Source organism: Zootoca vivipara, chromosome 4, assembly GCF_965207765.1.
Source record: "Zootoca vivipara chromosome 4, rZooViv2.hap1.1, whole genome shotgun sequence".
In the NCBI taxonomy this organism is placed as follows: Eukaryota; Metazoa; Chordata; class Lepidosauria; order Squamata; family Lacertidae; genus Zootoca; species Zootoca vivipara.
Window position 1 is genome coordinate 84685523 of NC_142587.1, and position 23023 is coordinate 84708545.

Below are 23023 nucleotides of genomic sequence, written 5' to 3' on the forward strand. Positions count from 1 at the left end.
TGAGAGTTTGCTGGCTGCTGGGATCCCTGAGAGGTGATCTCCACGCAGGTTGCCCTGAAAGCAGACGCCTTCCCTCCCCCCCCCCCGGTCCGGCTGCTCCGCCGCCTCCCTTGCCCCCGTGGCCAGAGGCGCCGGGGCCGCCGCCGCCACCTCCTTTCCTCCCTGGGGCGCCGTGTCCGGCGCGTTTCCCTTCCGCGTGCAACAAAAAGAAAGCCAGCCAGCCAGCCAAGAGCTCGCGATCGCTCCTCCAGACCACCTCGCCGAGCGCCTCCGGCCCCCCGAGCGGCGATGCTCGGGCGCCCGAACGGGAAGAGAAACCCCCTCGCCGGATTCTGAGCGCTCCCTGCTCCCCGACGGATCTGGCAAAGCCTGGTGCGCAGCGCAGACGCGGGACGGGGCGCGCGATCCAGCCTCCGCAGCCCTAGCGGCGGCGAGGGGGGCGTTGCGAGCCTGCCTCTGGATGAATCAGCTCCACCCCACCCCCTGCAGAGTCTCCGGAGCCAGATTCCTCGGCAGGATCACTTCCCGCCCCCACTGCTTAAGTGGAGCTGCCGGTGGAGCGCAGGGAGCCTGGAGGGGTGGCGAGAAGGGCAACCTGTCCGTCTGCCCGCCTCCCTCTCTTAACTGTTGTAACTTGGCAAAGAGGTTTCCCACCTCATCGTCCCTGCAGCCAGCCAGCAACTTTAGAGGGGAGGTGGGCGAGGAAGCGGGTAGGGGGGAGTTCATTAATGTTGGACATCATCGGGGCTGAGTTTGGAGAGTCAGCTCGGGAGTGGACAGAGAAGGCTTTAAAAGCGTCGCGAACGGGGAGATATTCCATTTGGAAGAGGAATCCGTCCTCGCTCTTTTTTAAAAAAGTAAAGACTTTGTGCTAAGCAGCAAGGCGTCCCAATGCAACGGCTTGAGCATCTCCTCTGTTACGTTGCAATCTGCGCCAGCTTTTGCAACCGACCGGGCTCCAGCGCCGGCGCCCAGAGCGGATCTATCCGAGCCTTGCGCGCTTCGAACCTGCGGAGAGATGGTGAGTGTCTCTTCTTTCTCCCAACTTTTGCTCCTGATGTGTGAAACTGACCGGGCGCGTTGTGAAAACGCGCCCCCTGGACGTTCTCTCAGGTGGTGCACTTGCGAGAGGAGAAGCATAAGAGAGGGCAATTGGAGTGAAGGGATGCAAGCAATTCCTCCGCCTCAACGGACTTCTGAGGCTGCTTGACGCACTACAGGTTGCACTAGGAATGGTCATGCAAATCATCGCTCACGCGATGCATGATCTCACTAGGATGCCATGTGCAGGGTCCCTGCTGGCAACATGCCATGCACAATGCATTGGTGCACATTTCGATGGTGGGCTTGGAGTGCCTCTCCCCCCTTGGCTCATGTAGCTAGACCTGCATTCAGTGAAAGAAATACAGAACTTTTGAAGCAACTGATGAAGTGGTGTCTAGTGTGTGAAAGTAACAAATGGCAAATATTTACGGTGCTACAAGACTTGGGTTTTGTGAAGCAAGAACTGTCTATGGAGCTCATCAGCCTGGAGAGCTCAGTTGGTTAGAGTATGATGCTGATAAGGCCTAGGTTGCAGGTTTGATCCTGGCATGGGACAGCTGTATATTCCTGTAGGTAAAAGGGTGGCACTGTGATGTAAACCACTGAGCCTCTTGGGCTTGCCGATCAGAAGATTGACAGTTCGAATCTGCGCATCCGAGTGAGGTCCCGTTGTTCTGTCCTAGCTCCTGCCAACCTAGCAGTTCAAAAGCATGCCAGTGCAAATAGATAAATAGGTACCACTGTGGTGGGAAGGTAAACAGCATATACATGCGCTCTGGTTTCTGTCACAGTGTTCCTTTGTGCCAGAAGCGGTTTGGCATGCTGGCCACATGTGGAAAAACACCGGCTCCCTCAGCCTGAAGCGAGATGGGCATCACACCCCATAAGTTGCCTTTGACTGGATTTAACTGCCTAGTGGTCATTTATCTTTACTTTTACCATACTCCTGCATTGCAGGGAGTTAGACTCTACAATTCTATGATTCTGTGATTCATAGCAGCTGCCAGCTGGCCATCTTCTTGCTTTTGGCTGCAGACCTTGTGTGTGGTGCCCCACTGAAAGGTTTGTTTTCCCAGCATAGGGCAAGACTGTTGGCGCTCTGAGGAACAACTAGAGGTAGTTTTGCAGAAGGCAGACACACACACACACACCGTGTCTTTCACACAAGCACACATATATACTACTCCTGCAAAGATTGCAGCAGCTGTTGTGCAGCCCATATTAGTTCTGAAGTTGTGTACATTAGCTGTGTGGACAGATGCATATCCAGAAACATAGATCCATGGTCACTGGAGGTTGGATTAGTTGAATGAGTCACACACATGGGGCCACATGGGGCCACATTCAAACATTACAAATTCCGATATGGGGAATGGTTTCGTGTAGGAAAGTGCAATGCAGTCAGGGTGTAAAGAAATTGTCACACACACACCTGGCAGCCCTAGATTCACTCTGCATGCATGGGGTACACTTGCATGTGGGGTACCTTCACTGTGTACACATTTTAAAGCCTGTGGGTAGAACATGAGACTCTTAATTCCAGGGTTGTGTGTTCAAGCCCCATGTTGGACAACAAGATTCCTGCATTGCTGGGGATTGGACCAGATGGCTGTTGTGTCCGCTCCCAACTCTACAATGAATCTCTTATTCTATGTTGTGCACAAGTTGAAGCCAGCCAATGCACATATCCACAGCAGATCAGACACATGTCGTGTCATTCGCACATGCTGAGTTCCCTGTAAGTTTCACACATTTGCTCCATGGGGAAGTCTTTTTAGGAAATTGCTGTGTGTGAAGCAGCACAAAGATATATCCTTATGTCCATTAAGTGTTGGGAATCCCAACCGAAAGTCTCCTGAACAGATCTCCCCAAGGCTTAAGTCATGTGCTGAGACTCAAGCCTGCCCATTACAAGCTTTGCTGAACCGGTGAAGGAGCCACTTCCCAGCAGTGAAGTGCATGCTTTGAATGCACAGGATCCCAGATTCAGTTGCCCATAATTCCAGATGTATTTGTTTGGCACACTTCCTTATTTTACAGGCACTGCAATCATCCCTGGCTCAAATTCAGATTTGGCCAAAAATATGCAGGAGTTTTGCTTTCCAACCAGAGTTTTTGAAAGTGTGGTTGCTATGGTAGCAATCGTGCTCTGACCCTCTTCAGGAATGCAGGACTTTTATCTGAATTTACCAAGAGAGCATGGTGTATTATTAAAGAATATATTTCCGACCAAGGAGAGCCGGGGCTGCAGTAAGTGATTGAAAGTTGCTGCTCAGTGTTGACCTGGATGTCAGAGAGGATGGCTTTTTTATTTTATTTTATTTTTGTGCTATTTTCTGCCATCTCCTCCAGGAAACAGGAGGAGAGCCCCACAGATCAAAGATCTGTGGAACCACTGGCTGGCAAACTTCTCAGTGCAAATTCTGCAACATTTCCAGGGATCTTTGATTAAAGAGATCCTCTGGATTGTGGATAATTTCTAAGATGGGAGATGAAGGGAGGACTCACAATTATGCCTGGAAGCTTCCCTCTGATCTACAATCACAATCCCTCTAATTTTATGTGAGTCTGCATATAAGTGGGTGTGTCTGTGGTGTACATGATGAAAGGCACTCTTTCTTTCTTACTAGTTCCCTTTAAGATGGGTCCCCGTTCCGGACAGTTTAGAGCAGAATTCCAAAAGCTGGTGTCCTCCAGATGTTATTGGGCTACAACTCCCATCATGCATGGCCGCAGGAGAAGCAAGCTGGGGATAGGAGTTATCGTCCAAAACATTAACTGATTGGAGGGCCAATTCCAATGGTGGCACCTGAAGAGGAACGTTGTTGTTGTTGTTTATTGTTGTTTAGTCGTTTAGTCGTGTCCGACTCTTCGTGACCCCATGGACCATAGCATGCCAGGCACTCCTGTCTTCCACTGCCTCCCGCAGTTTGGTCAAACTCATGTTCGTATCTTCGAGAACACTGTCCAACCATCTCGTCCTCTGTCGTCCCCTTCTCCTAGTGCCCTCAATCTTTCCCAACATCAGGGTCTTTTCCAAGGATTCTTCTCTTCTCATGAGGTGGACAAAGTATTGGAGCCTCAGCTTCATGATCTGTCCTTCCAGTGAGCAAGAGGAATAGAGTAGCATTTATCCAGCTTCTTTCCAAAACCCTTGAGAAGCTTCTTTCCAAAACCCTTAGGAAGGTTTCAACCTGAATGAATACAGGGGGGAAATTGTAAGGAAATGAGAGGACCAACTCCTCATAAACTACTTTTCTCCAAGAGCCTTATAGAAGTTCTCCTAGATGGTGTACACTTGATCAGAAGAGAAAAGGTGACAATACAGGGCTGTGTTGGTCAATTCAGATACCTGCTCTTGCACACACACACACACACACAGAGAGAGAGAGAGAGAGAGAGAGAGAGAGAGAGAGAGAGAGAGAGAGAGAGAGGGAGGGAGGGAGGGAGAGAGAGAGAGAGAGAGAGAGAGAGAGAGAGAGAGAGAGAGAGAGAGAGAGAGAGAGAGAGAGAGTTATCCCTTGGAAACCCATTGTGGATCAATGAGGATGTTCTACTAGGAGAGACTCAACGCACTCAGATCTCTCCTTCCTGGATTCTCCCATTCCTGGAGTTTCACAGCTTCTTCAAGGTGTCCTACATTCTACAGGCAGCCCACTCCAATGACTAGCAATCTGGAACTGGTTGTATACTATTCCCTGCAGACGTTCCTGAGCAAAACCATGGCACAGAAAATAAACTCTATGGCTGAGTGTTGTCGGTAGCTTTGTCTGCTCTGCAGTTATTTCTTTAACAGCATTAAATTCAGATCCTGTCTCTACTGGCTGTTTGTAAAGCATCAAGCAGAAAACAAGAAGACTCGCTTGATCTCGTGCTGGGGGTTTGTCCTGTGTGTGCACATACATGTGCACCAATTGTTTAAAACTGTCTGAGTAGCAGAAAGCTATTCCTCATTTGTGGGCTGCCTCTCCACTCGCCTGCCCCTGTGCTGCCAACTTTCTAAACATTCGTGTACCAAGCCTTGAGTAAACCAGTGTTGCAAATCGCTCGCTTTTCCTTGCCTACCCCAGCCTTGCACAACTTTCCTGAGAATGTTGCAGCTGCAATTTTGTGGCATTTTAAGGCTCCTTGTGATTCAAGCACAACAAAAGTTTTCCTGGGTGAGCTATTCTGTTTGGGGTTTTTGTTTCATGGGGGGGGTGCGGGTGGGGAGTTCAAGTGGAGGAAGGAATTCAGGAGGGGAATACAGCTGTGAATGCAGCCTACCCCCCCCCCCACTGTGTAAATATTAGGCATTCAAGCCTTTACAGCTGCAAACAGCTGGAGTCCAATACTTCTCCACAGCAGATGTTTACTAAGGGAAGCCCTTGAAGGAATAGTAGCACTTAAAGGTCTCAAACAAGGTCTCAGAGGTTGCAATAGGCATATTATCTCTTCGATGGAGATAATTTCCATGGTCAATGAGTTTCTTCTAATCTCTAATCATTTAATGCCACAGTCTTTTAAGAGCAGAAAAATAATAGGATCTTCACTGACTCTTGGGTCAGCATTTTTTAGCTGCATGCTATTAAGGGAAATTTTACTGGTTGAGGAGCAAGATAGATGCTGCCTGGCATGGGATGACCCCACACCAATTAGTCTTGTGTCTTGCAAGCTTTGCTGCCTGCATTGATCCTATGAAACCTGGAAGACACGCTCCCTTCCTTGCAGGCCTTTATCCACCTGGCCTGGGAGGGCAGGGCCCTACTGACTCCAGCCACAAAAGCTGAGGCTGCTGAGCAGACACTTGTGCTGAGGTGTTGTTGGGGTGGGTGTGTCATAAGCCACCTTGAGCATGGGTTTAACTATGGAAAGGTGGCATAAAAATAAAAAAGATGGATGGATGGGTGGATGGGTGGATGGATGGTCGCCTTCCATCGTGCAGATGCCAGGAAGCACAATTTAAACTCAGACCACTTGTGATTGTCAACGATGGGAAATTCAAAATGAGAATCCACGTGAGAGCAAATGGGCTGTGATCATCCATCACCCCATTGGTTGCCAGGGTTGATTTGGCTGATCCGAATGTCTGGGCAGGTGCCCTCTTGCCCCTCCCTCACTGCTCCATGCACATCTCCCCGGAAGTTATGTTTTCAAAGGGAAAGAGTGACCATCCTTTTCATCTTATTTCAGAGTGCCCCATATTTTGGTCAAGGGTATCTGGGCAACCCAATCTCAATGCAATGAGATTTCCCCTTGGGAAGTATTGTGCCATGAAATCCCTAAGCAAGGAGGCTGTCTGTAGAGGGGGTGTACTTTTTGATGGACTGCATGGCTACCCTACTGTCAGGGTTTGTTGTGACTACTCTTGAGTAACGACCGTCCACATGCTTGTCTTTCAGACGTTTTTATTGGTGCACATTATTTACAGTGTAACGGATTGCTCATTTCATGTCTACCCGCTCGAGTCAGATTCCTGCACTAAACTCTTCCGTGTTTTCGACCAGCATAAAAGCCTCGGAACTGAGAAGCGCCTCCCTTTCCTTCTCTTTCCCAGTTCCAGCGTCGGAGGTACTGGTCTTCTGTCTGCCCTACTCCTGTCCACTCTTTCCGCCTATCTCTCTTCCTGCCTATGGAGCAGGGGCTCTCTAGTCCTGCCAGAGCCCTGGCACTCCTTCTCCGCTTCCTGACTCACCTCTTCAGACCCCTCACTCTCATGACTGCTTGGAGACGGGCTGCTTCTGATTGGGGGGGGGTTCTCTGTAATCCCTCCCCCTTACATCTACTTTGGACAAATTACCATAAGGACACAAGAAGACCTTGCTGGGTCAAGGCAACGGCCCATCCAATCCACCATTTTGTTCTCTCAGTAGCCAACTGGTTGCCTATGGAAGTCTGCAAGCAGGACATGAGCACAACAGCACTCTGCCCACATGCAATTCCCAGCAACTAGTATTCAGAGGCATAAGGCCTCCAACAATGGAGGCAGAACATAGTGATCATGGCCAGTAACCATTGATAGTCTTATCTTCCATGAATATGTCTAATCCTCTTATAAAGCCATCCAAGCTGGTGGCAATCACTACCTCATGCGGGAGCAAGTTCCGTATTTTAACTGCTTACTGTATGAAAAAGTACTTTTATCAGCCCTAAATCTTCCAACATTCAGCATCATTTGATGTTCAGGAGTTCTAGAGTTGTACCTGCAGCCATTTGAGCACAACAGAGACCCCATCACTTGACATGAGTCAACAGTGTGATGCAGCAGCTAAAAAAGCCAATGCAATTCTGGGCTGCATCAATAGGAGTATAGCATCTAGATCAAGGGAAGTAATAGTACCACTCTGGTCAGAACTCACCTGGAATACTGTGTCCAGTTCTGGGGACCTCAATTCAAGAAGGATACTGACAAGCTGGAATGTGTCCAGAGGAGGGCAAGCAAAATGGGCAAAGGCCTGGAAATGATGCCTTATGAGGAATAGCTTAGGTATGTTTAGCCTGGAGAAGAGAAGGTTAAGGAGTGATATGATAGCCATGTTCAAATATATACGTAAAAGGATGTCATATAGAGGAGGGAGAAAGGTTGTTTTCTGCTGCTCCAGAGAAGCGGACACGGAGCAATGGATTCAAACTACAAGAAAGAAGATTCCACCTCAACATTAGGAAAAACTTCCTGACAGTTAGAGCTGTTTGGCAGTGGAATTTGCTGCCAAGGAGTGTGGTGGATGTGAGGAGTAACAAGTAACCAAAGAGTTAACTGTGTACTGTCCACCTGACCACTGAGGAAGATATCATGTTACAGAATGTGCTAGAAGTGTTTCTGTGTGTATCAGTTGGTTTTCGTTTCTGCCTGGGAGACGGTCGCAAGATGTCTGCGAGCTCACTGGACTCTCCTTCTTTGGAGGTCTTTAAGCAGAGGCTTTGATGGTGTTTCCTGCTCGGCAGGGAGTTGGACTGGATGGCCCTTGTGGTCTCTTCCAACTCTATGATTCTATGACTCTGAGGGCATTTTTACAACAAGGGAAGATGGCCAAAGCTCTTTCCTAGGATTTCCTAAAATTCTCACTGTACTACTATTTTGTTCCCTTCAGCTACACGATCCTCAGCAATGCTGTTAAGAAAAAGCATTTTGGTTAAAAAGAAAATATTTTTTTTTTTAAAAAAATACATTTTATTCCAATTTTCCAAATTCAACTAATTAACAAAACCAATCTTTTATACAAAATCTTATATTCACAACTTTTACCTTGCTCCGCCGAGCTATGACTTCCCCCCCTCCCTTCATGCGGGTTTCTTATTAACTAGTGTATTTCAGCCCGTTCAATAACGGGCGCTAGAACATCCTGGGGTTTGGAGAAGCGCTTGCGCAGCGCTTCTCCGAACCCTGGGACCTGTCCTTACTGTCGGCGGCAGGGGGACAGGAACGGAGGAGGAGAAAGCGCTGCTTTCTCCTCCTCCGTTCCTCTCTCCCAGCCGCCGACAGCAAGGAGACATCCTGGGGTTTGGAGAAGCGCTTGTGCAGCGCTTCTCCGAACCCTGGGACCTGTCCTTGCTGTCGGCGGCAGGGGGACAGGAACGGAGGAGGAGAAAGCGCTGCTTTCTCCTCCTCCGTTCCTCTCTCCCAGCCGCCGACAGCAAGGAGACATCCTGGGGTTTGGAGAAGCGCTTGCGCAGCGCTTCTCCGAACCCTGGGACCTGTCCTTACTGTCGGCGGCAGGGGGACAGGAACGGAGGAGGAGAAAGCGCTGCTTTCTCCTCCTCCGTTCCTCTCTCCCAGCCGCCGACAGCAAGGAGACATCCTGGGGTTTGGAGAAGCGCTTGTGCAGCGCTTCTCCGAACCCTGGGACCTGTCCTTGCTGTCGGCGGCAGGGGGACAGGAACGGAGGAGGAGAAAGCGCTGCTTTCTCCTCCTCCGTTCCTCTCTCCCAGCCGCCGACAGCAAGGAGACATCCTGGGGTTTGGAGAAGCGCTTGCGCAGCGCTTCTCCGAACCCTGGGACCTGTCCTTACTGTCGGCGGCAGGGGGACAGGAACGGAGGAGGAGAAAGCGCTGCTTTCTCCTCCTCCGTTCCTCTCTCCCAGCCGCCGACAGGAAGCAGACATCCCGGGGTTCGGAGAAGCGCTTGCGCAGCGCTTCTCCGAACCCTGGGACCTGTCCTTGCTGTCGGCGGCAGGGGGACAGGAACGGAGGAGGAGAAAGCGCTGCTTTCTCCTCCTCCGTTCCTCTCTCCCAGCCGCCGACAGCAAGGAGACATCCTGGGGTTTGGAGAAGCGCTTGCGCAGCGCTTCTCCGAACCCTGGGACCTGTCCTTACTGTCGGCGGCAGGGGGACAGGAACGGAGGAGGAGAAAGCGCTGCTTTCTCCTCCTCCGTTCCTCTCTCCCAGCCGCCGACAGCAAGGAGACATCCTGGGGTTTGGAGAAGCGCTTGTGCAGCGCTTCTCCGAACCCTGGGACCTGTCCTTGCTGTCGGCGGCAGGGGGACAGGAACGGAGGAGGAGAAAGCGCTGCTTTCTCCTCCTCCGTTCCTCTCTCCCAGCCGCCGACAGCAAGGAGACATCCTGGGGTTTGGAGAAGCGCTTGCGCAGCGCTTCTCCGAACCCTGGGACCTGTCCTTACTGTCGGCGGCAGGGGGACAGGAACGGAGGAGGAGAAAGCGCTGCTTTCTCCTCCTCCGTTCCTCTCTCCCAGCCGCCGACAGGAAGCAGACATCCCGGGGTTCGGAGAAGCGCTTGCGCAGCGCTTCTCCGAACCCTGGGACCCATCCTTACTGTCGGCGGCAGGGGGACAGGAACGGAGGAGGAGAAAGCGGCGCATTCTCCTCCTTCCTTCCTCTCCCCCAGCCGCCGACAGGAAGGACGCGCGCACTCTCCCCCCCCCCGCCTCCTCCAACCGCCGCTCCTCACGGCCAGGGAGGGTTGTGAGGAGGCCTTCGCCGGCCTCCACCCCGGCGGGAGCGGCGGTTGGAGGAGGCAGAGTGGGGGGAGAGTGCGCGCGCGCAGTCTCTGCTGTCCAATCCCTGTATCCCTGGGGCACATGCGCAGTGACCCAGGGACACACGGGACATCTGGACGCAGGGACAACATGGACATTATTATATAGGATTCCTTTTTTTTGCAGTTCCTTTTTTAACATATTGGTCAATTCGTAAGGTTTATTTTAATCCTGCGAGAGTTTTTAATGATCTACAGTTTTTCTCCATATAGTCCACATATTTACTCCAGTCCTTTTGAAACCTTGTCTCCCCCTGGTCACGAATCTTGCATGTCAATCTAGCAAGTTCAGCATAGTCCATCATTTTTATCTGCCACTCCACAATTGTAGGTAATTCCTGTAATTTCCATTTTTGGGCTAACAAAGTCCTAGCCGCGGTTGTTGCATACATAAACAGTGTTTGATCTTCTTTTCTAATCTCTCCTCCTATTATTCCTAACAAAAATGCTTCTGGTTTTTTTGGAAAGGTATATCTAAACATCTTTTTCAATTCATTATATAAACTTTCCCAAAATCTTTTAACTTTTTCGCATGTCCACCACATATGATAAAATTCACCATCTTTCTCTTTACATTTCCAGCAACTTTTATCACTCATTCTATACATTTTAGCTAACTTAACTGGAGTTAAATACCATCTGTACATCATCTTATATACATTTTCTTTCAAGGCAGTACATGCTGTAAATCTTAAAGTTTGATTCCATAGTTTCAACCACGCATCATATTCAATATTATGCCCCAAATCTTTTGCCCATTTAATCATCACTTCTTTTGTCATTGGTTAAAAAGAAAATAAAAGATGGGGTGGCAGGTTCATATTAGCCTAAGATCCTCTTTGGCAAGGAGAAAGTTTGGCCTTTATCCCAATAGCTGTCACCTTTATTTCTGGCTTACAAAAGAAGAGTCCGTCTAGTGCAACATTCTTATAACAACGGGCAGCCAGGTGTTTCTAAAAAGCTAGCAAGTAAGGCTTATAGGTAAATAGTAAGTATGGGGGGAGTAAAGAACAATGTGGTATAGTGGTTAGAGTGCCAGGCTAGGACTGTGAATATCTGGATTCCGATCCCTAACCAGCCACAATACAGACTGGGTATCCTTGAGCCAGTCACGCTCTCTTTCAGCCTAGCCTTCCTCACAGGATTGTTGTGGTGACACAATACGGAACTCTTCCTTGAGGGACAAGTGGGAAGCACTGGGCAGAAATGTAACGAGCAAAGCACTGGGCCTGGAGACAGTGTTACCATGACAACAATGCCTCAAGGACCGCCTCTCCCCATACAATCGTCCTGGATTCTGTGTTCAGGCCCTTCTTTGTGTGCCTCCTCCTTTGTGAGGTCTGGAGGGTGGCAACACGAGAATGGCTCTTTTCTATAGTGGCTCCCCATTTGTGGAATGCTCTCCCCAGGGAGGTTTTCCTGGTGCCTTCATTGTAAATTTTTACATGCCAGGAACGTCCCACTTCAACCAGGGCTTTGGCTGTCTAATAACATACAGCCTTTTAAGTGTATCTGTGAGAGGGGGTGGGGTATTGTTTTGTTGTTTTGGTTTAATGATATACTTGTGTTTTATCTTGCATTTTAATTCTGTGATTCGCCCTAAGATCTTTTGATGAAAGGTGGTATATAAATTTAATAAAACAAACAAACAAACAAACAATGCTGGCCCTCTACACAAGGGCGGCCCAAAATACTTCGTTGCTTGAGGCAAATGATAAAATGCCTCCCTCGCCAATTCTTCGTACAAAAACTGACCTGAGGAGCAGCTGAATCTTATTTCAGCAGTACTTATAGGACAGCAACTTCCAGGACAGTGTGGTAGGTTGGTGGAGGAGCTAGGCCAGGATGTGTAGCACACAGAACTTTGTCCTCCAACACCTCACCCCTGCCCATTCTGGCATCTGCCACCTGAGGCAGCCACCTCACTCCAGTGGCAGAGCTTCATGCTCCGGCACCGGGGGCGGAGAGCAGGTGGGGGCAGGGCTGGCATGCATTCTGTGGGCATGGCACACCGCCCGCAGAGGCATAGTGTGCGTTCTGGGGGCGGGGACCGCCACCCGTAGGAGCGTGGTACACGTTCTGGGGGGGGGTGCCCAGCGCAGAGGGGGGCAGCCACGATGGCGCCCTTGGGATCGCGCTGCCCGGGGCGGAGCGCCTCTATCGCCCCCCTCCTATGCCCCTGCGTCACTCTGCCCAGTAATAGGGCCATCTCTGCCTCTATCTCCGACTCTGCAATGGCCTGGCTCCCACTGCCTGAGATAATGGAAAGTGAGTACAATGTACCTCCTTCCCTATACAAAAGGCAAAGAGAGCCGCTGCATGACCAAGGGGGGGTCATTGCAAGACACAAGCCCGCCATTTAACCAATGTATAAAAATGCACATCTTTACTCGTTTTTGATATTCAAGCCATGCTAGAATGCTATCCTCACCCACCCAGATAATTTGGGCAAACGTCAGACCAATGTGTGCCCTGGCTTTCCACTCTCCACATCAAGACATGCTGGCAGAAAAGATACCTCCTTTTGCCAGGGTCACTTTCTGCATTTCCAGCTGTGTGGCGCAGTCTTCCTGTCCCTGGCCTGATATCCACCATCTAGCTACGCCAACATAGTTTTTGGGACATCCTGTGGTGTCCTAACTTCTTACCTGGGAATTGCTGACATGGAGAAGATTAGGCTTTTAAAAAATATTTTTAAAAATCTGCTTTGAACATAGGTTTGTTTTTTTTGAAGGGTCTGTCCTGAGCATGTTCCAGCACTGCTACTTTAATTACAATCCTAGGACAAAACCTAATTTAGTGAAATACTCTGGGCTCATGTCCAGATTTCAACAACCTTAATTTGCAGATTTGCAAAGACATCTCGAGGGGATCCAGATCTTTTGACTGCAACAGAATACCAAGATTAGAGGTTGGATGCTCAAAGGCATAAAAGGGAAGGGAAGAAAAAGGTTCTTTCATAAAATGGAAAATAACAATTTGGATTACTGTTGCCAGTAGCCTTTAGACAAAAAGCACCCCTTTTGATAGGTGAATAATCTGAATAAGGAAATTCCATGTATCCTTTCACCCACTGCAAACCTTTCATGTACAAAGACATGAACACAAAAGGAAGTACCCAGGGGGGTCAAGCTGGCTTATGGTTGCTTGAGCCCAGCTGGCAGACATATGCCATGGGCAAAGGAAGGGTTAAATGAATAAACCAGCCCTGGTGCCCTGGAGATGTTTTGGACTACAACTCTCATCAGTCTTAGCTGGCATGGTCATGTTTTCAGACTACAACTCCCATCAGCAGTGAAAATGTTTCTGAAAAGCATCGCTGCTCCCATTTTAGTTCTGCTCTGTCTTCAAATTGTTATGCCCTTCCATAAGTTCTCCCCTTACTTCGGCCTGGGAGAGGGATCATTGGGCTGGTTCAGCTTTGGGTTGGGGGGGGGAGAAAATTCATTCAGCTAACATTTCTAGGCAAACCTACCCAATTCTCAATTTCTGAAACTGTAAGCAAACCAAGACACAGCCCTCCTTCAAAATTCACACTATCAGAATTTTGCAATGCAGTTTTCCAGCCACGTAATAGATACAAAAATGCTTATGCTAGGGCAAAGTATGCATAAAAATACATGTGTTGCTGACAATACAAAATGCATTATATAAGTGGGGGGTTGCTTTGCACAAATGTGTAGTAGACAAACTTGTGCATATGAGGAAAAAGTAGCACAAAGATGTGGCTGAATTTCCGTGAGGATTTTTTTTCAAAAATTGGCAAGCTGATGTGGAAATGTGGAGAACTGAACTTGCGAGTGGAAAAACGAGAAGCGGAGAGAAACCAAAATTTACAGATCCAGCCATCTCTAGTTCAGACTATGGTTTGGCACTATGATGAGAACCTTAAGAACCCCCAGCCTCAGGCATTTGATCCTGGTCTCCAGTCTTGATCTGCAAACCTTAGTTTGCTTGTTTTAGATGAAAATTCGGAAACAGTGGTTTGCTTGAAACCAGAAAGAGAGGGATGGGATCACAGCACCTGACAGGAAGAGGGAGCATGTAGGCATGCAAGTTCTTAACACTGCCCCCATAGCGCCAAACTTTTATTTTGCAAGTCTGAACCAGTCCCTTAGTGGTTTAAGTAAGGCTGTCCAGTTAATAGTTTTGCTGAGATTTGCACAGATAATTTCTCACCTACAACATATGTTCATTGCATCACTACTCTACATTAGCTCTTAACTACATTGCTGTCTCAGAGTACTAAAGGAACCAGGGAAAATCACAAATCTGACTCAGCTGTAATCAATATAATGGAGTTCCACAAAGGATAGGCAGTGACTGGCCTGTTTTATCAGATAGATGTATATCACGCGAAGGCAGATATTTCAATTATAAACTCCCCAGTCAGTTTCAGAGTTACAGCGAATTTTAACAGCTGAATGGTATTATCAGCACCAACTTTAAGAACCCCTTAAAAATAACTTATTTTGATTGCAGTGTTGCTTTCGTTCCTTAGATGCATAATTGCATTCTTTATTTCTGAAAGGGCCAGCTGACTAAGGCCAAAGGCAGCAGATGGACAATAGGAATTAGCTGTAGAAAGGGATAAGCAATACCTCCTTCCTGAATCCCTAACAAACTATTCCACCTTGATCATGCATTGATACGTGGATATCTTCTTAATCACAATCTTTTAAGAGCACAATCCTCTGCATGTCTTGCCAGAGGTAAGTCCCATTGAGTTCAAAGGACCTCCTTTCATTTGATTGATTGATTGATTTTATTTATTTCCTGCCTTTCTCCCAGTAAAGGAGAGATTTGCACTAGGAGATATTTGCACAAAATAATTGGTGAATTTTCAGGAATTAAAAAAACAAAAAGTTGCAAACTGGTGTAGAACTATGAACTTTAAATTGGATAAATAAGAAACTGAAACTGACCAATGTGTCCATCTCTACTGACAAAATCTTGATCTCAGTTCAGCCAAAATTTCCTTCGCTGCCATTTCCATTCCTTGGTTCTTAGTCCTACCCTTCAGAGCCACAGAAAACGAGTCTGCTTTATCTTGGCCTGATGGTCCTTCAGATTTAAGATGTCTGAAAACCATCTCACCTTAATCTTGAATTTTAAATTAAATTTATTTGCTGTTGTGTTTTCACTGCTGTTGAGTTTTTCTTTTAATTGATTCCGCTGGTTTTCTTGTGGGGTGCATGGAATGCTGCTGTTTCACAAGAACAACAGCACACCATTATTTCTGGACGAACGAATGAGACCATATTGGACTGAGTCAGCTGCAGCCAGGGCCAATGTGATGTTGCCTCAGCTGTGGACTCATTGTCTGCTTCGAAATAATCATTTTAGTGACACTGTCGTAGGAATGGCAGCCCAATGGGCGAATATTTCTCTCTCTCTTTTTGGCAGCGTGGCATGTCTCTGCTATTCTGGTAAGTCATAAATTCTCGGTGACGTCAAGCTTCCTATTGTATTTGAGTAATTTCTGGTTTCATTCCTTGGCGCTGATCTTTTGTCTCGTGCTTTAAAAGGCAGCTTCCTACATTTGTGTTTTGGCAGTCTGAGCACTTGACTCGACACACTGGGAACAGCGTGAGGCGACAAAAGTTGCCAGCTGAATAGACTTCCTGCTAGCCCCCAAATACCCCCGCCGTGCGCTTGGGACTTTAGGAGGTTGAGCTCCAAGAGAAACATGGAAGCAAATTTCACGAAGAGCTTAAAATACAATGAGGGGGACCTTGCTCCTTCCCACCAAAATAATGAGTGGCAACATTCCTATCAGCTTCAGTGGAAGTGGGGACAGTCATGTCGTCTGTGTGATGCAACCTGCCATTTAGAACATGCAAGGGAAGCCACTGAAATACATGAAACAGTGCAAGCTGCATATATGACTGGGTTGAAATGGTTGCTAAACTGACTATTTGCCTGTCACCTGCAAGCTCCCCCTACTTTGACAATTCAACTATAATGTCACAGAATGTTCACAAATGCTAATTGCTGGTGGGGAAGAATCGGTCACAGAATAGTGAAAGAAGATTCCACCCAAGCATTAGGAAGAACTTCCTGACAGTAAGAGCTGTTCGGCAGTGGGATTTGCTACCAAGGAGTGTGGTGGAGTCTCCTTATTTGGAGGTCTTTAAGCAGAGGCTTGACAGGTATATGTCAAGAATGCTTTGATGGTGTTTCCTGCTCCGTTTTCCTAGTCTAGCATTCTGGTGACCAACCAGATGCCTCTGTAAAGTACATGAAAATCAAGCCTTGCAATTATTATTATTATTATTATTATTATTATTATTATTATTATTATTATTATTTATACCCCACCCTTTCCAGCCAAAACCGGGCTCAGGGTGGCTAACACTAGATATAAAAAAATTTATTCCATGGTCAAAGGCCTGGAAACGATGCCTTATGAGGAACGGCTTAAGGAGCTGAGTATGTTTAGCCTGGAGAAGAGAAGGTTAAGGGGTGATATGATAGCCATATTCAAATATATTGTATAAAAGGATGTCATATAGAAGAGGGTGAAATGTTGTTTTCTGCTGCTCCAGAGAAGTGGACACGGAGCAATGGATTCAAACTACAAGAAAGAAGATTCCACCTAAACATTAGGAAGAACTTCCTGGCAGTAAGAGCTGTTCGGCAGTGGAATTTGCTACCAAGGAGTGTGGTGGAGTCTCCTTCTTTGGAGGTCTTTAAGCAGAGGCTTGACAGGCATATGTCAAGAATGCTTTGATGGTGTTTCCTGCTTGGCAGGGGGTTGGACTGGATGGCCCTTGTGGTCTCTTCCAACTCTATGATTCTATGATCAAGATAGAACTTAAAAACAAGATTAAATACAAAATTAAAATTAAAATGCAGCCTCATACGGAAAGGAAAAAGGGAAGTGGGGGAGGTGATCAAGCTGGGTCCAGGCCAAAGGCCAGGCGGAACAACTCTGTCTTACAGGCCCTGCGGAAAGAAATCAGGTCCCGCAGGGCCCTGCTCTCAGGAGACAGAGCGTTCCACCAGGTCGGGGGCAGTGTTGAGAAGGCCCTGGTTCTAGTTGAGGCTAATCTGACTTCCTTTGGGCCCGGGACCTCTAGGATGCTACTATTTATGGACCTTAAGGTCCTCCGCAGGGCATACCAGAAGAGTCGGTCCCGTAAGTAGGCAGTAGGCTGTAACTGTCTCCTACTGCTGCTGCTCTGCATTCGGCATTCAGTGGCAGGTTTCATATAAGTATAATGTCTAAAAACCAGTGGTGCCCATTGTCCAGATAATATCTTTTATTGGATCAGTGTCGGTTGACAGCACAATGAATATACAACAACAACAATAAACTTTATTTGCATAGCCAACAGCCATAGCAACAAAATACATACAATATAGAATTAAATGAATATAGTTGTGAGTTCGAAAAAACTATTCCTCGTACATAACGGGGGGAAATACCTAAAAGCTTGTATACTAGTAAAGATATCATAGAACATTCTTTGAATATCCTCCCTTTTGGAGCACACATAACAACTATCACACAATTTCTCTTTCTCTTTCTTTCTCTCTCAAAAGCTTTTGCGATAACCTCCTTTCTTGGATGACTGACACGAGAAAGCTCTCAATATTCTTTCAATTCTAATGACTGTGCATCCTTGAACTGTTATGGCACGATAAATTACAAAGCTAGTGGCTTTCTTGTGGCCATGCTGAAACTGGAGTTTTCGGAGAGGAGGAAAAGTATATCTGGCCTCATCCAAGCCAATGTGCTGATTTGACTTGACAGCAGAATACAATCAAAACTTTTAATTCTGAAGATGTGAGATTTAAAAAAAGTTTAAATGAAAAGAAAGAGAAAGAGAAAAAGGAAGGAAGGAAGGAAGGAAGGAAGGAAGGAAGGAAGGAAGGAAGGAAGGAAGGAAGGCTACTGTGGACGTCTTATTCTTTTAGTACAGTGGTACCTCGGGTTACAAATGCTTCAGGTTACAAACACTTCAGGTTACAAACTCCGCTAACCCAGAAATAGTACCTCGGGTTAAGAACTTTGCTTCAGGATGAGAACAGAAATCGTGCTCCGGTGGCACGGCGGCAGCAGGAGGCCCCATTAGCTAAAGTGGTGCTTCAGGTTAGGAACAGTTTCAGGTTAAGAACGGACCTCCGGAACAAATTAAGTTCTTAACCAGAGGTATCATAATTAAAATGCAACACAAACCTCTGTGGCTTGGGAAACAGAACTTTCCTTAATTAGATTTTCCAGAAAACATCCAGAGAATCCACTTTGCTGGGACAGTTGAAATCTAGCTGTTTTTGCCCCTTTCACATTTCTCGCATGGGATGTGAAAATACCTGGTTGTTTCCCTTGCTACTTGGATGCCCCTTCTCCAGCTAGACGTCTTTAGCAGTCTGCATACCCTTCTACAAAGGCCAGGAGTTCAACTTTACAGAGGACATTCCCTCTAATTGAAGTGCTGTCAGAGGCCATTCCTCTGCTTGAAGGGTTGTCAACTCCAAGTCCAGTTGAAAGATAATGAACCCTAAGAAGCGAGAGCAGGTAGGCCTTGGCGTTTCAACAAGCACCTGGACACTGGAATGAACAGGTGCAGATGTCATCTGGTCACACATTGCCTTCCCCACTACAGGGAGATTTAGAGTTGAGCGAGAATCCTAGTTGAATTCCAGCCTTTTTAAAATCTGCATATGTACCTATAAAATTGTATATGCAACCATTGTGCAAATCTGTGCATACTACAAATCTGTGCGCTATAACTAATCCAGAGTGCGGCAGCTAGACTGGTGACTGGGAGTGCCCGCCAAGACTTCATAACTCCGGTCCTGAAAGACCTACATTGGCTCCCAGTACGTTTCCAGGCACAATTCAAAGGGCTGGTACACAATTCAAAGGGTTGGTGCTGACCTTTAAAGCCCTAAACGGTCTCGGCCCAGTATATCTGAAGGAGCATCTCCACCCCCATCATTCAGCCCAGACACTGAGGTCCAGCTCCGAGGGCCTTCTGGCAGTTCCCTCGCTGCGAGAAGTGAAGTTTCAGGGAACCAGGCAGAGGGCGTTCTCAGTAGTGGCGCCCACCCTGTGGAACGCCCTCCCACCAGAAGTCAAGGAAATAAACAACTATCTGACATTTAGAAGACATTTAGACATTTAGAAGCTTTTAATATTTGATGAATTATTGTTGTTGTTGTTTAGTTGTTTAGTCATGTCCGACTCTTCGTGACCCCATGGACCAGAGCACGTCAGGCACTCCTGTCTTCCACTGCCTCCCGCAGTTTGGTCAAGCTCATGTTCGTAGCTTCGAGAACACTGTCCAACCCTCTCATCCTCTGTCGTCCCCTTCTCCTTGTGCCCTCCATCTTTCCCAACATCAGGGTCTTTTCCAGGGAGTCTTCTCTTCTCATGAGGTGGCCAAAGTATTGGAGCCTCAGCTTCATGATCTGTCCTTCCAGTGAGCACTCTGAATTATTGTATTTTAATATTTTGCTGGAAGCCGCCCAGAGTGGCTGGGGAAACCCAGCCAGATGAGCAGAGTATAAATAATAAATAATTATAATTATAATTATCATCATCATTATTATTACTCTTTGTCAGCTTTTGTCACTGATGCATTTTCTCTTTTCTTTGCAGTGTGTACAGTAGATGGCTCCCCTACTTTCTAATTTGCTACATAGTGGCATTTTCTTGCTTCTTATTGTGCTGTTTTGTTTTATTTAAGATTCCCGGACTCCTGAGATCCCCCCCCCTAAATTTGACCTATACTGTACATATACAACTCCACGTGTAAGTTTTCTGCAGATGTGTGTACAGTGGAACCTCGGTTTATGAATTTTCGGTTTACGAACGCTGCGGACCCATCTGGAACGGATTAATTCACTTTCCATTACTTTCAATGGGAAAGTTCGCTTCAGTTTATGAACGCTTCAGTTTATGAACAGACTTCCGGAACCAATTACACCCATGCTTCGGGTTAAGTACGCTTCAGGTTGAGTACTCTGTGGACCCGTCTGGAACGGATTAATTCACTTTCCATTACTTTCAATGGGAAAGTTCGCTTCAGTTTATGAACGCTTCAGTTTAAGTACTCTGCAGACTGTCTGGAACAGATTAATCCACTTTCCTTTACTTTCAATGGGAAAGTTCGCTTCAGTTTATGAATGCTTTAGTTTATGAACAGACTTCCGGAACCAATTGTGTTCATAAACCGAGGTACCACTGTACTCTTTTGGTCTCTGTTTCTGGTAATCCATTTTCTCTTTTTCGGCAATGTGTAAGCAACAACAATTACTTCACCAATTCCTTTCTAGCGGAGTTTAAAGGACCAGGTGACAATAATACTAGACATTTGAGATGGGCTTATTTGAGAGGGGCTTTTTATTGGTTCAAATTGCTTCACATACAAGCCTGCACAGTATAGGGACCCGCCAAGCTGGTTGCAACTCACTAGACCTAACAGGAGCCTGGCAGACACACTGCTTTTGAAATCTCAGGCAAGCAGGAAAAATAGATAAGCAAGTCATTGGGAGGTTGCAATATGTGGCTGGTTGGCTGAGTTCAGTTCAGTTGGCTCCAAGTTGTGTAGGCCTTGAAAGCAAACTGAACAGTTAATAGAGTGAGGCAGTGGCTCGTGCTCCCAAAAAGTACCTTTGAGGAAAGTTTAAAAAAAAAGAGAAAAAGACTAGGCCAACAAAAGTCAGCAAATGGTTGCTGTATCAGCACTCTGTGAAGAAGCTATTCATTGCTGCTGATACTGTGAACAAGCAGTGCACCTTTTTGCTATGCCAGTGTTAAGAAAATGCTGTAGGTGAAAACATCTTGCCCGTGGGATAAGAGAACAATAACAGTGTCAATTTCTGCTACCAGTTAAGTTTCCGTCTGTCCTATTATATGAAAATAATAAAGAGACGTTCCCCTTTTTTTTTAAATCAGGAAATGGTATGCGGACTGAGGGACCCTCAGTTGCAACCAATTAATGATGCATGATTCATTGAGCCCAGACAGGATATTCTTAAGAGGTTTCCAAGAACTCAAATTGGCTTGATTTTAATGATTTTTTGAATGTTGTATTTTAAACTGTTTTTCTCCCTGAAAATTTTGTTTCATTATTTTTGTAAACCACTTTGAGGGATGTGGGTGGCGCTGTGGGTTAAACCACAGAGTCTAATGCTTGCCGACCAGAAGGTTGGCGGTTTGAATCCCCGCGACGGGGTGAGCTCCCGTTGCTCAGTCCCTGCTCCTGCCAACCTAGCAGTTTGAAAGCATGTCAAGTGCAAGTAGATAAATAGGTACCGCTTCGGCGGGAAGGTTAACGGCGTTTCCGTGTGCTGCTCTGGTTCGCCAGAAGCGGCTTTGTCATGCTGGCCACATGACCTGGAAGCTGTACGCAGGCTCCCTCGGCCAATAACCCGAGATGAGTGCCGCAACCCCAGAGTCGGTCACGACTGGACCTAATGGTCAGGAGTCCCTTTACATTTACCTTGAGGTTTTGCTACAATCAAATAGTTTATAAATCTTGTGAAATAAATAAAATGAGTAAGTTGATGTGTAATGCTTCATCTTCTCTCCTAAAAGTCACTAAACGTGACTGCTTCTCAAACACCTGGAAAGTAGCCTGCCGAACACCATTTTCCAAATAGGGATTAGAGGCAGAAGGAAATTACAGGCCCATCGAGGGAATTTTTGGCCCTCCAGGTGCTCAATGAACTTTTGTTTCTGTGAATTCCTATGGGAACTAATCTGATCTGCACCTTCCAGACTCATGTGGAAATCAAAATGAAATTCTCCTTTGGGTTTCTCACATCTCTGGATTTTGCAATACAGTTCTGGCTCATACATAACAAAATATGCTAAAAAGGCAATTTTAGGGTAAAAGGAGAAATGCACTGTTTGAGATTAATTTTGTATTTGAATAAAATTTCTGTGCACATGTTTTTTTTAAAGTGTAGATAAATGCAGGAATGGAAAGGATTTGTGAATAAATTAATTCCCACCAATTAGAAGGAAAGAAATTGCATTTGAAAATGATCAAAGGGGAGAGAAAGTTTTAGTGAAATTCTTATGGGTGGGGTGCAGGGTTTTTGAGGGGCTCGTCTTACTTTTGTAGTAGCCAAGGGGTGCTTGTGAGTGTCCTTTCTTCCCTTCTTCAAATCATCTCACCCATGCATAGTCTGTGCTCTGCAGTCATCCCAGGTGGCTGTGCTTCAGTGAAAGCCCACAGGGAGTGCGAGCAGCCAGGGAGGCTGCACAGTGCTGAAGAAGAAAAGAAGGACACACACCACCCTCAACCACCTCTTCTCAATAAGGCAACCTTCAAACACCGCAACCATAGAAATTGTAAAGAAATTCTGAAGTGCCCTGACAATGAGGCCAAAAAATGGAATCCCCTTTTGCAGGGGAATAATATTTTTGTTTTATTTTTTAGAAATTGACACAGTGATAATTGTTACTGACCAGAAAACGATGGATCTCTGCCCATCTCCAAGTGCAAGTCATATAAGCCGCCACTATCATGATTCCCTCCCTATGCAGCCTGCCTCCTTTGCAAACCCAGGGCGCTTCTCTTTGGGTGAAGCTGCCCAATTTGTCTCAAAGTAATTTATTATAGTTGTGACCTTATTAAAAATAGTGCAATATCCTCTGCTCTTCACCTCGTGTTAATGACCAGTAAATAAAATGCTAATTTACTTTACAGCTTTGAGTTGCAAAGGTTCAGGTATTCATATGGTTTTTAATTAGCATCCAATTTGCACACCAGGCTGAATGGATGGCCCTTTTTTTTGAAGACCTCTTTGCTGGGAATAGGTAATTGTAATGTATCAGGTGGTGCCATTGTTAGAGGTAGATCTGTTGCTTCTCATATTAACCTGTCTCTTCTGGGAAATTTATACCTTGGCCTTTAGTTACTCTGAGAAGCTACCGCCCAAAGTGTGGAACATAAATGTCTAAATAAATAAATATGTAGTCATTTAGCCTTTTGGGGGACAGGATTGTGCTCAGCATTCAGTGTGCTGTATACAATTTACTACATAC

The 23023-nt window shown here is 46.6% G+C and overlaps 1 protein-coding gene across 1 annotated transcript in view; it reads left to right on the plus strand.

Annotated features, from left to right (window-relative positions):
• The first annotated feature begins 343 nt into the window (after positions 1-343).
• PDGFD (platelet derived growth factor D) overlaps positions 344-23023 on the plus strand; it is a 148516-nt gene continuing 125836 nt past the window's right edge. Inside the window, exon 1 of the mRNA XM_035115660.3 lies at positions 344-1021. Coding sequence (XP_034971551.3) covers positions 892-1021 — 130 coding nt within the window. The 5' untranslated portion in view covers positions 344-891. The remainder of the gene's footprint in view (positions 1022-23023) is intronic.